We start from the raw sequence: 18,732 nt of genomic DNA on the forward strand, positions 1-18,732 counted from the left end.
AAATTACACCTTGTACTGCAATTCAATTTACTCACGTACACACAATGCTTGCACTCATCTGTCACACTGTGGCACAGAGATGCTTTGCTAAATGGTCATAATGCAAAAGGAAACATCAAAGAGGCATGCAAGAATCTTGTTTTCTTCCCTTTTGTGCAAGTTATTGGCTGGGCAGCTCTCTAGGCAATCAAGTTATCCTGAGACCTTCTACAGCTTTTTTAATAAAAGGCTTTTAAAGCACCAGTTATGTATGCTACATATTTTCAACATTCAGCAAGCACCAGAAATTTAACTTTAAACCCATCATTATCTAACCAGTAAGCAAAACTCTAGCCCCACCATGTGTAGGACACGTCATTGGAGCACCGTAATAATTACAAACTAGGCACAGAGGATATATTAAAGCAGGAATAAGAGTTACCTCCCTATAGCCTCTCTCTAGATACATTTTGTGGACAAAGCCTAAATGCAAAATATTTCATTAGTGACCTTCTCACTGAAGCTTCTGTGCACTGCCACATCTAGAAAACTAGTTAAGGACCAGGATCTATCTGGATTTATAGGAGTACTAAGGAAGATAGGAAACACTCATGGTATGATGATGGGGGGGCGGGTTTCCAAACCAGTACATAAGACTGCCTACCGGTGAAGGGTATGTGTAACAGTGCAGATTGGAGAACAACCACTATTAAAACAGTTTTTAATGTTTTAGCACATTAATCCCTCCAATTAATTTGCTAAAACTCCGATCTGATAAGGACAGATGAACCATCAGAGGACAAGTGAACTACTGCATAATTATGCACATTCAGTGAAAATTACTAAGACACCTGTTATTGAAATATCGCAGGCTTCATCATATCTTCTAAAGGCAGAGACAACAATAATATTTGACGACTGTCTCCTAAATTACAACTGAATCCTGATCTCTACCTTTGTACAAGAACAAAGGACTTCAACTTCTTTCAGCCTATTTGGGCATCAGAGCACCTTACTAAAGGAAAGCTTAATGTTTTTACTAAATCGCCTGGTAACATAGCCTGATGTACAAGGACCATCCCAAGCTATCATGTTTAGGTCTCCTCCTCTGGCTTGCCTGTCTTCATTTTGGCTCCAGATGCACTAGGTCTCCTCCTGTACCGTTACCTGCCCCCATCCTCAGTCTGGAGCTTAACATTGTCTTGAACAAATGATTTCAAAGATAGTTATCTGAACAATGTGGTGAACTACATGAGATACACAAAATGATGGCAGTCTCATGTACCATGCAGAGCCTGAGAGGGCAGGGGTCCACCTTAAGAATCTGAAGAACACTCAGAGGGTCAGTGCCACCTAATGGCAACAGCCCAAGAAGTAGAACTGCACCATGTAGATCCTTTGAACAACCAGTCACTATGATCCCATTACTTCCTGTAGAGCACTCCTAGGTTATCCCAAAAGGCACTTCAGGGCTCTCTGCGTCCAAGCTTCAGAAAGATAAAGCTCCAAAGTATATTATGCCACTAACACTTACATTTTACAATTCTCTGCTTGCAGCAACTTCCTAAGCTTTCATTAATCAAAGTCTTGAGGGTGAGAAGTAGGGAAAGAATCTGAAAAAGCAGGGCTCCTTTCACAGTATTAACTATGGTATCCTAATAATGCTATTAACAGTGATTTCTCTCTTACTACCGAGTAGAATGCAGTTACATAAATCTCACAAGGAATCATCTTTAGCTCTCTTGACAATGCTTGTAAAAAAGCGTAACGTTCCCCAAATCTGAAGTTTAGAGGGGTGGGGGGAAGCTCAATACTTTAGGATTACTATTTTAGTACCAACAGTAAAGTGCAGCAGCTTTTGAGGCCATTGTTGGGTTGAAAAAATTGCTATCCAAAAGGCTTTTGAACTAAGTATACAACACACTAGTGACAATTAAGGCAATACAGGTTTTGCCCTCCTATAGGATAAGCTTCTGAGAATTTGGTCTACCTCATACTAGTTATTGCTCTGTTTCCTGTACAATACCTTAGCCCTTAGAATTGTGCTGTACCTTTGCACAGCACTTGTAAAACAGAAGATACAAAAAAAACCCAAACCACAATTATGTTATACTCTACAATGTAAATAAAAGCTTGCACTCTCCTTCTTGAAGTAACAGTCTTAGGAATTTTAACTAAAGCCAGAATAACCTATTTCTGCAATAAAATCTGCAAAGGCAGGCTCATAAGTGCCATTTGTGGAAGTTTTCAATGCATAAATCCATTTAAATGTAAACACTGTGCATAATGATGTTATTTTGCACTCTTCTCAAGAGTTCACAGGCCTCAGATAAAGTTTATGAAGCATAGGAGAAAAAACTTGTGCTGACAGGAAAGAATGAAGGTTCAGGAATAGTTTTGTTGTGAGTCACTACTTTCCTGCTTTCATGTATGAAGGTATTGCTCCTCGAGCTGTCAGGCCTTCAAATCGCTTGTAGGTATAATTTATAAAGACCCAGTCTTTGTTCTTGTAGTCTGTCTCTGGATGGTTGCTTGTGGTCACTGATTTTAAAAAAAGAATATAGAGGTATTAAGTTATTAATAATAACTAAGGAGTTTAACAGAACACAACTTTGCATTAAGAACATTTTAGGAAAACCCTGGACTCCTTCAGTTTATTTCAAAAGTGCAAATGTTTCAGTTAGAATTACAGACAGCCAAATGTAAAGACACCTCAGAGTAGCCTCTACAAATCTATTCTGCAATCTGCAGCCAAGCCATCATTCTCCATGCTACTGAAAGCCCTGAACATCATGTCTAGCATATGCTGAAGTGGCAGAGAAAGTTAGGGAAAGAACCTACTTGGAGAAGCTTCCTCTCAAAGACAATTTTATTTATTAAAATATTTTGCTCTGGGTTAAACCAAACCTGTGACACTTTCATGTCACTTTTGTAAATTTTTCCAGATTTATATTACCAGAGAATGCTCCAAAAGTATCAATAAAGAGGGAAAAAATGATTGAACAATACCAGAAGCAGAAAAAAGCCCAAAATTAGGTCACTAGACATTTTTGGCCACAATGTAACACAGAGTTAACCATGAGTACATGCGGTTAACTGTGATGGCTTACCTGGCTATATTGGATTTTGGACTGTGCTTCTTACATTAGACAAAACCCTTTCAGGAGGTCAAGCTCAAACATAATGCAACTGAGAGCATGAGGATTTGCAAAACTGAGCCTGTAGTAGACTATGAACTATTTTATATGAAATACCTACTTTTGAGAGAGAGATTAAAGCTAAAACTCTACATAAAAACGAAATAAAATCCAAAGTGGAAATATCTACCTGCTGGTTTAAGGATATCAGATTCCGGAAATTCATCGAAGTTTGAAGTATCATCAATACTTTTGATTTCTATGGATATTGCCGCTGGTCTCTCCCTATTAAGAATTGTTCTCAATTAGAGTTTATAATGCAAGTAAGTACCAAAAATCAAAATCTATGTCAGAGGTGTTCTGAAGTTCAAACTTTGCCTTGCTCATAAGGAATTACTGCACACTAAGCAACTGAATTAGAAAAACTTAAAGAACAGTGTCCTAGAAGAAATAAAACTTTGTACCTGATATGCTCCCAGTCAACAGCTTCAAAAAAGGGGTTTGTTTTGATTTCTTCAACACCTGGGGCACCAATTCGGTGCTCCCATTCACAGCAAAATCTGCACAGACAAAAAAGGCAGCATAGAATATTCAAAAAGTGGGGAAACAAACTACTAAGCGGGAAAGGGAACAACTGACAGTAAAACAAATACAATTCAAAGTAAATGCAATTTTTTTTCAATGGAAGCCTCTAGAGCAGGTCTCTATATACTGGAAGAAAAAAACCTTGGTATCTGTGTGGGGTTAATGAGCGTTGTTTTTAAAGCCATTTCACATTATTTCCCCGTCCTCCAAAACACTGGGAGCAGTGCAATAGCTGCATTACTCTGATTTTCCTCCAGGCATCTGGTCATAAGGCATCATGTTCCCCTTCCTAAGCCCTCTGTGCATCACTGAGAAGTTGTGAGGCTCCAGAACATTTTTATGCCATATTAATCAAACCACTACAATTCTGTGTCTCTTCTAGTGAGATATGGACTGCTTAATGCCACTTGTTATGATACATGTTTCCCCAATGTTTCATTACCTGGCAATGTAATAAATTGCAATAATTTCAATGCTTTGTTTCTTTTTTTTCTGTTCTGTTTAACGTGCTTCTGCTTCCAGGCATATCAAGCAGAATACTTTCTTTTGAATTTCTGTGCAACACAAGAGTTCAGACACTCACTCAATATTTTCCAGTGCACAGAACATTAAGAGCTAGGGGAAAGTTGCCTCTAAAACTGGGATTCAAGGAAGTTTAGAAGCCGCACAAGTCTCTCTTGCTCTACCCTGATTTTTGCTGGAGGTTCAACATAAGGGAGAATGTCCATCCTCTTCTGCAACATACACAATACATTAAGGGAATAAATTTCTCGCTTTATGCAGCTGGACAAGGAAGCTGGAGGCAGCACAGGAGAGGTTCCCACATTCCTGAAAACCCACCATGAAGTAGCAATGGTGCTGTGGATGATGAGGGGTTCCTTGTGGGTACCTAGGCTAAAGCATTTGCCCAAGTTATGTGCTCTCTGGGGCAGGCAACTGTTGCAAGTGCTTACAAAAAGGAATAAAGTAAGAAGCAATATGAAATAAGGAGAGAGCAGGGATGCTCTGCCTAAGCAACTTTTAAAACTAATACTCCTGAATGATGCTGTGCTACCTACACAATTTTTAAAATATGGAAGCCTAACTCTTATTTTTGTAAGATCACAAAGGGGTAGCCAAAACTTGCAGACTGAATGTTGAGAAATCTTGTAACTGATGACAACAGATAATGATCTGGTACCTTAGAATAAGATCCTTGGCTCTCTCTGAGATGGGAACTTCTGGAGGGAATATTAGGGTCTCTTTCCAATTCATCACCTTCTTGTAAGTTTCTTGAGGAGTCTCTGAACAGAAAGGAGGGTAACCTGAGAAAGTTATGAAAGTTCTGATTAGTGATTAATGAAGTCCAAGTGCAGTTATCATCTTCTACCTTCTTAAATTTATTTTAAGGTCAAGCACCACAATTGCATATAAAAATCCAGCTAAAAGTAGCCAAGCAAAAGAAAAGCAGTATTATATATAACATACTATTTAGAAGCTAGGTGAGGGGCAATGATCCACAATATTCTTAGATACATGAATGGTTGTTTCTTACCAATTAACATCTCATACATGATGACCCCAAGTGACCACCAGTCACAAAGCTTATTGTAGCCTGTCTGCATAAAGACCTCTGGAGCAATATAATCTGGAGTTCCCACTGTAGAGAAGGCCTGTAATCAAACATCATCTGTTACACATTTTCTGTTGTATCTTATCAATGAGCACAGGGAATATCCAGAAAAAATATGTGGAACAATGACTTCTGCAGTCATTATTAATGAACAAGTCTGCAAACAAATTTGTTTGTGTCTCTACTTCAGGATGCTGGAGGGCAATGCAATACTCTGGCCATAAACAAAGTCCTAATATGCCTCTTTTGATGCCATAAAATTATTATTTGAGCAATCTAAACCAAGGATGGGGAACCTCTAGCCTGCAGGCCAAATGTGTCCCTCCCCCAACCCAGGTCTCCCCATTTGGCATGCCAGGCTGTTTTGGGAAAGTCAAAATTATATAAAATGTCAGCTGTGAGGCAAGTGAGGGTGGGCCTTCAAAGGAGCTTAAAGTGAGCTCTCAATGGTTCTTTTTATGACGCAAGGAGTGCTCCCAACCAAGTGCACCTTGCTCAAGTTGGAGGAAGCAGTGCTACTCTTTGCAAGCCTCCCCATACTCCCCCTTTGAACCCCTGACATCTGGAGTATAAAACAGCCATGTGGCTTTTAAGCCTCCCTTAAAAAACCATCCAACATCACTTGGGAACCTTGCACAAGTAATTTTGAGAGGAGGAAGACACAACTTGCCTATCAATCGTGTGCCATAGTGACGACATGTGGTGATCCCACCTGTCAAATTTGGTCTGCAAAATAAATCCTGATAAAGATCAGGCTTGTGGAGCCAAAACGTTTCCCTACCCCTGATCTAAGCCTTCAGTTACATTTGAGATCCCTTCCAACTCTATGGTTCTATTTCCCTAGATGAGAACAAGTGGCAGAGACGAAACAAGTATGCATTACATACTGATTTCTCAGCAGGATCTTCAAGGCCTTAAACATAAAATATGACATGATCTCTACACAGAGGGAAGAATCTCTAGACACAGCAATACCTACCAGCTGCCGCCTGTTTCTTTTCCAAGTTTCTGCTTTCCTTTTGGAGTTCATATTCTGAAAAGCTAAAGATAGAAGGCAGGTAGTATATTATTACCTTTGCGTTTAATGGCTCTTGTTTCAATGAAGTGTTGATGAGGTTTACATTTTTGTACAATAGTTCCCTACTTTTAACATATTCCCCTGAATCCCAGTATGCTCCCTCTCCCCACCCAATACAACCCAGAAATGTGCATGTGTACATGAGAGGGTGAGTAGGTGAAAGAGAGCTAGAATTCCTTCTAGTTACAGACAATTTATTCTTTGGTGGCTACACTTAAAATCTTTCGTAGGTATCTACCTTGCTTTGCATTTTTGCAAAAGCAGTATTTTGAGGCCTCCCTCAGATATCATTTAGCAGCAGTCATTCTATCAAGCTGCAGCAGAGGGAGAGATGAGCCTACAGAGTCACTTCATCAAGTCTGTTGAGATTGCCAGTGCCATTTGGCTCCCCCTAAACTGTTTATATTCAAGCTGGTCATTATAAGAACTCTGTGTAATTTTAAGAATTGATTATCAAGGTTGCTTGTTTTCTTCTCCCCTCCTCATCCCATTTATCATTTTGAGTCCTGTCTTTAAGACTGCAAGCCTATCAATATTTCTGCCAAGCAACAAGCTCAAAAGAAGTTTTAGATACAACACAACTTACTGAAGTCACTAGGAAGATTGTGGCTCAAATTTCTATAGAACTCTGTTCTGTGTGCTTTCTTAAGTCCAGTGCAGAGACCAAAGTCGGATAGTTTCACATGGCCCTACATGTCAAGAAACAAGCACAAAACAAGGAGATACAAAGCAACCTCATTTTTAAATTATTTTTTATTTAACAAATTTTATATAACACTTGATTGTATCAAAACCTCTAAGGAGTTCAGGTACTGAATGTTTGACCATGGTCTTAAAAGCCTGAACTGGCCTTGATCTTAGGTTTCTAGCAAGATAAAATGACTCTATCTGACCAACTCATCCAGAACCTTTGGTAATTGTGGCTGAGAGAGCTTGGTGATACATACTGTGCATGAATGGAACTATTCACTTAAGAAATTTTGAGAACATGTACAGGAAGCAGAAGAACAACAAAAACTGACAACCAAAATAAAATGTCATGACTCTTCTTCAGCACCCAAAGCATGAATGCCAGCAATCCTAACTAGAACTCCATAATTTCTTTCTCTAGTCTGGGTGGTGGTATGGGAAACACATGCTATTGAGGCCTCCAGGGTTTTGGATTTGATGGAGGTACCTTCTTCTGGCTCATGCACGACATACCACACATTACTGTGGCAACAAGGTCTCTGAGCAGGTCATTTTTATGCATCTAAGCTATTTAGCACTAGTCTCCCATTTCCATCCCTGGGGTTACCAAAGTAAATTAACACAGCAGTAATAGAATAATATTAGATCTCTGCCTTGTGTGTTTTCAAACCTATCTTTATTATAGAATCATAAAATTGCAGAGTTGGAAGAGAACCAAAGGATCATCTAGTTCAACCCCATTTTTAATTGTATGATTGGAAATCGCCTTGTGATGTCTGAAAAAGGGGATTCATAAATAATAATAAATATTTTTAATAGTCCCTGAAACAGCTTACAGTAAATAATACTCGTACCTTACTGTCTAACAGGAGATTATCTGGCTTGATATCACGATGAATAAAACCCAGCTGATGAATTGAATCTATAGCCAGCACAGTCTCTGCTATATAAAACTGAGTTTCTTCTTCTGTTAGGGTATCTTTTTTCATCAATAATGTCATCATATCACCTGTATGTACAGAGAACAAGAAGTGAAGATAAGTTGTATTCAGTTTCTTTGTAATGCCATATCTAGTTGTTCTTTTAGCTTGGCCTAAATTCCAAGATACACCATCTTCTGTTCCAAGTCTCTTTTTCCTCAGAGCTATTTCATTTACTTCTTAAATAGCTACTTAGTCTATTTTCTTTCCTACACAGGCAAGGAAATAGCATCATAGACAGAATTACATTATGTCCTGGAAAATCTGCATGCTTTACTCCTTGCAACTGCTGGTAAATGACTCTGAAATGGCCAAAAGTAGATGCCCATTCCATCATAAATATAGCAGCCTAAAATAGCAGAATGGCCTTTTGAATATGCCCTCAATTTCACCAAGTTTCCTTCTAACAAGTTCATGTTTCTAATTTCAGCATAAATAAATACAATTTTATCAAATTCCTGCATGAGCCAACCTCAACTTATTTCTGTCAATAACAAGTAAAAATGAAAGTCTTGATATAGCTCTGAAAAGTTATTGAGCAGTAAAGTGGATAGGTCATTTGGTCAAAACAGTAATATTCTCCCTCAAAAACTCACATGAACACCCTGACCAATAAACAATAACTAGCAAAAGTCAACCTGGAGTAGGACTCCTTCACTCTCAGTGAATTTCATATGCTCAAAACTGCCTTTCCTATAGTTTGTCTATAGTCTATGGGTACATCACTTTAGATTGTGAATTGTTCAATACATGCTAATCAGTGACTAGTGCATTTCAAAATGGGGCATATAACTTGTCATGTAGTCAGCATTCACAATAATATCAAGCAATATTAGATGACACAGAAGTTCAAAATAATTACCTCCAGGCAGAAACTCCATAATTAGGTAGAGGTTCAGCTTATCCTGGAAACTATAGAACATTTTTACAACCCACAAACTGTCTGCCTCCACTAGAATGTCACGTTCTGCTCGAATGTGGCCAACCTGGAGATGAATACATTTTTTTTTTTTAAAAAAAGAAGCAAGTTGTAATTAAATAAATATTTACACAATATTTGCAAATGTTGTTCATAACCCAAGAGGTCCCCAAACAGCAACTTATTTTTAATATTAGTTACATTTCAAATTGCAGAATGGTGCATGCCAGAAGCACAGGTGCTGCCCAGTCAAGTGAGTCACGGTACAGGCAATGGGCTGTAAACCCACCCCAACTGTGAACAGGAAATAAAATTTTAAAATGAGCAAATCCTTCCCCTTACCAGCAGCAACCACTTAGTTAAGAGGGCTCAGTTGGGGTTGCCCTTGAAAAATGTTCAGAACTTTCAGTTAACGCAGGACGCTGCTACTAAAGATTTGACCATCACTACATTTCAGAAACATGTTACCCCTTTGCTATTATCAGCTGCATTGGTGGTTGGTCTGTTTCTGAGAGTAATTCTAGGTTAAAGCCCACAATAGCTTAGGACAAGTTGTCTAAAAGCACTTTTTCTTCCCATTGAGTCTCTCTGCCCTCCGATATCTAGCAAAGCCCTTTTATGCATTCTGTTGCCTTAAGAAGTGTGTTACCACCCACTATACAAGACTGCTTTTTGTGTCATGGCACCCGGTATATTAACTCCCTGCCCAGAAAGATTAGGTTTATATCCTGTTCTGCTGGTTTCCTGTTGTTTGAAAACCTTTCTAGCAAGCCCTTGTTTTTAAGCTTATGTGTTTTTTGGCATTTGTTGCTGCTATTTTACTGATACTGGCATTGGACTGATTTGTAAGTTACAGTATGTCAAATTATGGCTAAGTGTGAATGAGGGAGAGTGTGAGTATTTAGAGGAAAGCTCATGACCCCTTTGCTCCTCTCCTGGTCCTGCTGCTGTGCTATTCAGAGCTAAGCCATAGTTTGGCTTAGAGCTATGTCCAAGCCCAGGCCCACAGTTTCCAGACAAATGAGCTGCAGCCCATGTTTGTTCTTGGCTTACCACTCGTAGTTTGTGGAGTGAGACAAACCCTGAGCAATGCTAATTCAAATTATGAATTGGCTCTGGGTAGTGTGGCAGCAGCAGGACAAGGGAGGAGCAGAACGGCTACGATTTTTCATCCAAGTTCCCACCTACTTTCTTGTTCATGCTTAGCCATGGATTGATTTAGCAATGCCTTTTGAAATAAGACATTTGTTTTTATATTTTATAAACTGTCTTCATATCTCCATTTTAGAAGGAGAGAATGATTATAAATCCTAAAATAATTAAATATTGATAGTGTGAAAACACTATATCCACCAGCGTGAGCAAAAGGTTTCTTAATTTGCAACTGAAGCCTCTAAATAGGTAAGTGCCTTCTGACAACCTCCATGTTGCCTGCATCAAAATTAAATCAGGCATGGGATACAGACAAAAGTGCACGTAGTCATTGAGACACATGCAAGTGGAATTTAAGTCAAAGGCTTAAACGGTTAAAGGAAGAATTCTGAATTTCATTTTCCTTCTATAGCATCATATTCATACCTGAACACGCATGAAAATTGATCAGGACACATGTATTCAGCTTTTGATGCTCAAAACTCTAACACAAGACTTACAGCATGATCCCATGCAGGCTTTCTATGAACAAGTCCCATTAAGACTTACTCTTTAATAACTGTGCATACAACTGCAGTTTTTGCATAATAAATACTAAATGTTCAATTAAATTTAGATAAAGATGGAGAGTTGGAGATGCAGGTTCAAAAACATCTCATCCACAAGCTGGAAAAACTTTAAATGGAAGTTGCCACATTCCATTTGGTGATTACAGAGTTTCTTTTTCCTAGAAGGTTCTCTTCTGCTTTCCATGCATTCCAAATTTCCCCACAAAATGATAAATTAAGATACCTCATCATGAGCCTAATGGTTCCAGCAGAAAAGAAGAATTCCACATTGCTTGCATGTTCTTACTTTTGACATCTGCATACTCTCATTAGGAATCAGTATTTACCTGCTCTTTTTCCAGCATATCTGCTTTCCGTAGTATTTTCATTGCATATACATGCCCTGTATCTTTCTTCTGAACAAGCCGCACCTAGAAGTTGTGCAAAAACAATGAACATATTAAAACCCATTTCAGCCATTTTTTTTAAGATAAACAATTACAGAAAGGAGAATTAGGGGAGGAAAGTGCTCTGTTTTGGGGATGATTGAACAATATATAGAGCCTTCTGTACCTACCAGTGTTGTATATCTAGTTTTCAGCTGCTATGGAGCATAACACTATCTGGCATTGAGTCAATTATTATTTTTCCTTCCTGGATTACATTCATGACAATGCTACCCTTCATAATAAATTACAGTAAGAGATACGGTGAATACATATAACTGAGACAGGCCTAGGGTACACCCAAAATATTTGGATAATGGGTATAAATAAAGCAGATTATTACTATAGCACTACAATGGAACAGAGTAACTTAGAAAAGGTGTAGACACAGTATATTAAAATAGTTAAGTTTGGAAAACAACAACATTATACCGTTAGCCATTAGACAATTTTCAGAGAAGCCAGTAAGATACTGCTGCTGCTTAGAGCATTACCTGAATTCTGTAAATAACTACATGTAGGAAACAGGTGTTACCAGATAACTGTTAGGGAGCTCAGCATAAAACTACACTTCATTTGGCCAACTGTGTTCAATGTTAACAAATCAACTATGTCCAATTGTCCATCACTTTAAGAGGATTTTCAAATTACTAATATATTTTTCAGAAGTGTAGAAACTACCTTTATTGATGGGATACTTGCCCTGAAAGCAAACTCTATGTATTTGCATTTAATAACAGGGTGATAAGAGGCTGTTTGATGGTGTTGGAGGGTCAGAAGTTGGCTGTCTATACTTTTTAGAATTTCTTTTTCATTTTGAACTCTTACCTCTCCAAATGCTCCTCTGCCTATTACTTTTAAAGATTCAAAGTCTTCCAACCCAAGTCTTGTTCTTTTTAGGCGCAGAAACTCTGTTTCCTTTCGGGCATGTGCTGATCTCCTCATTCTTTTCTAGAAGTTGTTCAAAAATGGGGTGTGTTAGTGTCATTTTCTATTAATGAAAAATAAAAAAATCAACAGCTAGACCAGAATCATTCACAGCAAAGGCTTGTTATCTTTACTCTGGTCTTTGATACATATTCTTAGGACCCGCCCTTCTTTTTGTGGCTTCATTCCATAACTGTATGTTTTAAAACTATTTTTAATGTTGTATTTTAAATTGTTGTAATTCATCCTGTGACCTAGAATCATAGAATCATAGAATCATAGAGTTGGAAGAGACCACAAGGGCCATCGAGTCCAACCCCCTGCCAAGCAGGAAACACCATCAGAGCACTCCTGACATATGGTTGTCAAGCCTCTGCTTAAAGACCTCCAAAGAAGGAGACCTTAGGGTGAAGGACAAATAATAACTTTAAATTATTGATGATGATGATGATGATACAGGGGTGATGAGAAACAAGCACCAAGAAAGGCAGTTTCAGGATATGCAATACCTCTTCATCTTTTAAGCCTTCTTCTTCCATAACTTTTTCTAGCTTCTTCTGTCTGGAAAAAAAAAAAAGAATAAAGTTTTTGAACAAGGTCTCCACAAGTTCATGCATACAACTTCAGGACAGAACAGAGCTGCCAGGAATTGGAACACTGAATTCCAAGGCTTCATTTCTCAATGCACACAGCAATCAAGATAAACACCCTGCTTCTGCTTGAACTTCTGCAAAATGAACAGGAAATTTGCTCTTATCGTGTATTTGCATCATACAAATTAAGTCTTTTGTAAAGAAAAGGGGCACGAAACAAGAGTATCATAGAATCACAGAGTTGGAAGAGACCACAAGGGCCATCGAGTCCAACCCTCTGCCAAGCAGGAAACGTATAGTTTAATCATTTATAATAAAAAGGACGTACAAACAAACTGATTGCAGGATGGGCAACTTCTGGAAGGTATCAAGAACTGATTTAGATCAACCATCTAATACCTTACTGCCAGGTCAAGGTGTGTCTGTGGTGGGAAAGGGCTCACAGGAGATAGCTGGCAAAAACAGAGGCCACATCATCGCAGCCAATCTAATACCCAATCCATAGTGCATAACACAACTGCATTTGCCACTGGGTGGAACAGTAGAATGTAATAAGTGGAAAGGACTTCATTTCTGCATTAACCTCACAGAATTATAGAACAAAATAAGCATAAGAATTTCATTAAACATACAAAATGACCTTTGAAACACTATAGAGAGCTTATTAAACTATAAACTACTTCCATTTCTATGAAAATGATCACTCTCTTCAATTCTAACCAATCTGTCAGCTTAATAAACCTTTAGTTATTCTGTATATGCAAACAAAAGGCTGGATAAATTTAGGGAGGATATAGAAGGGAGTAGATCTGAGGCATTTTAGTAACGCCTTTCAAGAAATTTGCTCAAAGGCAATATTTCAAAAGAACTGAAACTCCTTACGATAGAATTCTGAGGCAAGGGTTCCTGTGAGCTTCATTCAAGTGGTCTTCAGCATGTCCACATTAAATTATTATGTTGATTTTAATCTGTATTGTATTGCTGCTTCTTTTATTATATTTTACTGTATTATAGTTTGAATTCCATAGAATGCAAATTGTAATACAAAAAAATACAATATAAGAAATAAAAAACCAATAAAAATACGGCATCTAGCACAGGACATTAGAAATCATACAACACACGGGAAAAACATGAAGCCCCCCACCCCCCCAAGATCATCAGCAAACCTGAAGTGGTCTCCCACTATCATCCAGGGTGGGGGAAAGGAACTACTGTTCTAGGGTACCTGTCAAGCACACACAATCAAATGTACCTCACGGTTAGAACCATAGAATGGTAGAGTTGAAAGGGACCCCAAGGGTCATCTAGTACAACCCACTGCAATGCAGGAATGTTATTCCATGTGAACTGGCAGCATAACCTAACAAAGATTTCACATGGCTGGATGTCATAGTAAAAGACTAGCAGCAGTGACAAGCTATTTCTATAACTGATCTTCTCATTGATAAGCCTAATAAGCTTTCAACTACAACATCTATAGAGGTGTTGGTGGAGTTTCCCCACCAAGTGAAGGGAAATGTGTAACTACCAGAGAGGTGCGTTTTTCAGCAGTGGCTTCGCCTTCAAGGACCTATGTTCCAATTGGCATTCAACAGAATGAAGAGAGGGGTGTTTGTTAAATATTTCAAATAAGGGAAAGCTAAATTGGAACAATGTTTTTATGCGTTAATTATTTTTTTACAGAGCACATTTGACCACTACTTGTAGCAGGAAGTAGTTAATATATTTTACAGATAAATATAAAATACAATACTTAGAAGGGAATGAAATCCAGGAAGGAGTAAACTGTGTTTAGAGAGGCTGCTTTTGATTATAGTACACAGTAGAGCCAAGTGCATTTCGCAATAAAAACTGTTTATACTGGACACACTGAAATAAAAATAAAACATAACACCAGAGAGAGAAAAACAACTTTCATTCCAGGAAAATGCTGCTACTAGTTTTCATCAAGCATCTGCAACATATGCCTTTATTGAAATGCACAACAAGAGGATAGCATGGGCACTGAAAAATATCATCATACTAAAATATTTTAAAGGCTTTTTGAGGACTTAAAAGTGTTATAAAAACTTTTAGCAGGGTAAGATGATCAGCATATTTGTTGCATCCATTGTTTCTTAAATCTTGATATAAGGAAAATAGCATTACTTCCATTTTCATGCAGCTGGGATATTTACCTCATTTCTCGTTCCTCATGCTGCGCAATCAGATTACTGTAGAAGTTTTCTAATGTCACCTTTGTCATTGTAACTCGCTCCTTGGTGTGGTTGCTCATAGATGAACAAGGTGCTGGGCCAGTCATCGCCATGGTTCCTGGAAGAGAGAAATTAGAAAATATCTGTGATCCTAAACCTTGAAGCAAGAAATCTACACTACATGATGGCTTAAATTTAAATAAAGCAGCCAGTTTAAAAATAAACAAAAGCTTTGCAAAATGCAATATGCCCAAACTGGAAGCTACAAGTGTAAAAGGCCCCAATGTTGCAAAACTTCCTGTTTTTCTACATAAGTTATGAACAAGGAGGAAAGAAATGTGATAACTATTAAGTCTCTGAATGACATTTGCAGGTTGCATTACAAATGTCTCTTATTACTTTCATCTCCAGTCAATTAAAATTCTACCAACATGTTTTAAACCAATAATAGTACGTATTTCCATGTAAAAGTATTTACAAACATAGCACAAGCTTCATTTATTTCCTTGGAACTTGCTTGTATTGAGTAAGAGTCAATATCTGCAGGGCTGTCAACAAAGAGTGAGCAAATTTGTTTCTGTTGCTCTAGAGCCTAGGGAAAGGGAATATTGATTACACTTTGGAAAGAAAGAATGTCCTGACCATATGAACTGCTAGACAGTGGAACAGGCTACCACACAAGGTAAAGAACTGTTGGAGGTTTCTAAGTACAAGATGGATGGCCACCTCGTTATTGCAGATAACTAGAGTAGCAGATAATATACCTAAGTAGAAGTGGACTACATGGTTTTTAATCCTTCCAACTAAGATTCTAATCAGTAATTTTCAGTTCAAATTTACTTGGAGATAAGTCCCAGTGATTTCAATGGAGCTTACCTCTAAGCAAGTGTTCATAGACTACAGCCCAAGCAGTATTTTTCCTTGGATGACAGCAGAAACAAAAGTTTCTGTTCCTATTTTCTTCACAGTGTAACTAGCCGACCTAGAACCAATTAGCTCTTACACATTTGCTTTAGTTAACAATTGTAACTGCTTTTAAAATCTTCCCAATTTCATCAGAACTTCTAACCAAACCAAGGTTATATAAAATAATTCTTTGAACTAATTAGAGTATTTTGCTTGCATGGCTCTTTGAATGCAATCGTTTTACGGTGCACTCCCGTCGAAGAAAAGTTGTACATAATATAAATTATCTCTGTGATACTAGGCAACTGCAGCTCCTTTTTGCCAGTTGAAATTTCCCATTAAAAAAATTATCATCATCCCCAGGGACCAGAGTGTCACTATGGCCCATCTGCAGTGTACCTAGCCTATCATGCCAGTTACAGGATCATGCTGCATGATACAGCCATGGTGTCCTACAAAAGTTTGTTATGGGTGTTAAGGGTTGTTAGGAAAACCCCTGTTCCTCTCAAGGAGCTACAGTTCTCAGGATCTCTGGGAATTGTAGCTCTGTGCAGGGAATAGGGGTATCCTAAGAACTCTGACCATGCTTAACAAACCACAATTGCCAGGATGCTTTTGGGGGGGAAACCACAGATGTTTTAAAGTGGCATGGTACAGCTTTAAATGTACAGCACAGGTGGGGCCTACTAGAATTCAAAGCAAAGCCTTCCCCTATGCATCCAAAGCACATTTCCCCCCAAAGAATCCTGGCAACTGCAACTTACCCCTCCCAAAGCTGCAAATTCCCAGCACCCTTAACAAAATACAGTTCCCAGAGCTTGGGGGGCGGGAAGGAGCAAGAATTGTGCTTTTTACATGTAGGGCTTATACAATGACTAGAATCCCAGGAGACTTAACTATAAAAGAGCTGCTCCATTCCTAGGCACATTTACTCGGGAGCAATTCCCTCTCCTCAAGTCGGCAAAAGCCTCACTCGCCAGCAGAAACGACAAGGAGAAGATGAAGAAGGGAAAAGGAGCACGAGGTCCATTTTCCACAGAAGAAGTTTGCGAGGGGGAAGAGGCGAGCAGGTGTAAACAGAGGAAGGAAAGGCAGAGCCAGGCGTCAGGCTAAAAACCTAGGAGGACTCTATGTGGTCCAGAAGAAGAAAATGGGGGGTTTTTTTTAGAGGGGGGAGGCAGGAGATTCAAGAGAAGGAAGAAGAGGAGGAGGAGGACGGGGCAACTTGAGGCGTCTCCCTCCCCTCTGTGGATGCTACCAAAGTACCTACCTGGAAAGAGGGGGCGGGACAGGATGGCGCCCCGGGAGGCAGCTCAGCCTGAAGGGGGAGAGGAATAACTTTTGGGTGGGGGGGTTAAGAGCAAACACCGGAGGAAGAGACGCTTACCAGACCCCCTTCTGGGAGCAGCGCCGAGGAGCCCCCGCCGTCCAATCCCTTCCCAGCCGACAACCACGGGAGAGAGACGGGGAGAAGCAGTTTCCAGAGGCCGAGCCCCGCCCCTTGCTCCCCGCTCAGCCGCCCCCACCCCAAAGGAAAGCTGGAGCCCGCGACCGGACAAGCGCCGACTGGAAACTCTGGCACAGCCCGCATGCGCAGAAGAGCTCTTTCTCTCTCTCCCGGCCGCGGCGCCGCCCTCTTCAAGGGGCGAGGCTCGCCTGATGGCCCGTTCCCCGCCCGCAGCCCCAGGAGGCGGGGCCGCCGCACTTTTGCCTAGCCTCCGGCGCTGCGCATGCGCCGGCTGCCGCTCTAGCGCCTCGGCGAGCGGGCCGCGAAGTTCGTGGCTGCTGCGCGCCGCTCCTTCGGCGTATGAGGAAGTCGGCAACTGTTTCCCGGGCGGCGCAAGGCGGCGGCCTCCTCCTCCGCCTCGCTCTCCGCTTGCTTACGCGGAAGTAATCGCGGCACGACGGGCGTTTGCTCCCCAAGTTAAGGGAAGGGGAGGGTTGCGGGTTTTTAGCGGCTTTGCTGGGAGGTATGTTGGCTTCCGTGCTTAGGATCGCACTGCGCGGGTGTTTTGGGCGGTCACCGTCGAGCCTGGGCTTACGCACGTTTATTCAGAAGAAAAAAAATCTCTGTTTTAAGGACACTCCACCCACAGAGCTCCCAGTTAGGGATGAATCGACGCTTTCATAGGTGGAAAGCAAGTCAGGAAGGTTCGTGGTTTCCTCAGGGTGTTTTTCCACAATCCCAAATCCACATAAAGATTGTATTAATTTCAAAAGATCCGAGTTCTTTTGCTGTCTTTTCAAGAGACTGGAACCTGCCTTGTTCCTGATTATTGTACAGTACAGTACTTGCATTTGGTTTTTCTCTGCTTTTCCAGACATTGGAACTGCACAAATAGGGAAATAGTGATGCTCACTAGTTTTATCAGATCACACCAAAAACGTTTGCTTTTATTGCTTGTATTGTTGCACTGTAAAAACGCCATATGCCAGGTTTATTCGGCATACACCTTTGTGGACTAGAGCCCACTTTGTCAGACGCCTATGCCAAAATAAATCTGCCAAAGGACTTGTTTTTCCTGCAAGAGGCTAGCCTGGCCACCTCTGTTGAATTTTTAAAAAACATGAAGTTCTTTAAAACCATTTCCAGAAGAACAAAGGGCAGTATTTTACTTTAGCTCTCTCTTTGTCCTGATGATCTATCTTCTGAGACAGACACTTGAAGGAAGGACTCTAGACAATGGAAGGATTTATGCAACTAATAGAAGACTGGATACATACCATAAGCTGTACTCTGTGTCTATTAACCCTATGAAGAACCTCTGGTCCCTACTCGTTAATATCCATGAATTGAGAAAGTTGATGCCCTAAAGACGAAATTTTGAAATAAGCAACCATCGCTTTGTGGTTAAGCTGAGGTGTGTATATTTGAGACTGCCCGTTGCACATGCACAGTTGACAGCTTCAAGAATAGGAGTTGCGGGAAGCTGCAGGCATGGGGAAATCAAACAGGTACTGTCATATGCATAGAGTGAAGAC

The 18,732-nt window shown here is 39.9% G+C and overlaps 1 protein-coding gene across 1 annotated transcript; it reads right to left on the reverse strand.

The window, feature by feature from the left end:
* Positions 1-602: 602 nt before the first annotated feature.
* On the reverse strand, positions 603-17,271 carry STK38 (serine/threonine kinase 38). The gene is made up of 14 exons (XM_081010098.1): positions 17,138-17,271; positions 14,827-14,962; positions 12,563-12,614; positions 11,955-12,077; positions 11,028-11,111; positions 8,924-9,047; positions 7,936-8,090; positions 6,978-7,080; positions 6,293-6,354; positions 5,236-5,353; positions 4,882-5,005; positions 3,581-3,676; positions 3,307-3,401; positions 603-2,520 (listed from the first exon to the last, which is right to left on the reverse strand). Exons 2-14 carry the CDS (start codon positions 14,955-14,957, stop codon positions 2,390-2,392), a joined length of 1,398 nt encoding a protein of 465 aa, XP_080866224.1. The 5' UTR covers positions 14,958-14,962; positions 17,138-17,271; the 3' UTR covers positions 603-2,389.
* Positions 17,272-18,732: the final 1,461 nt, after the last annotated feature.

The sequence above is a fragment of the Podarcis pityusensis genome, assembly GCF_964106645.2.
Source record: "Podarcis pityusensis genome assembly, chromosome: 6".
NCBI lineage: Eukaryota > Metazoa > Chordata > Lepidosauria > Squamata > Lacertidae > Podarcis > Podarcis pityusensis.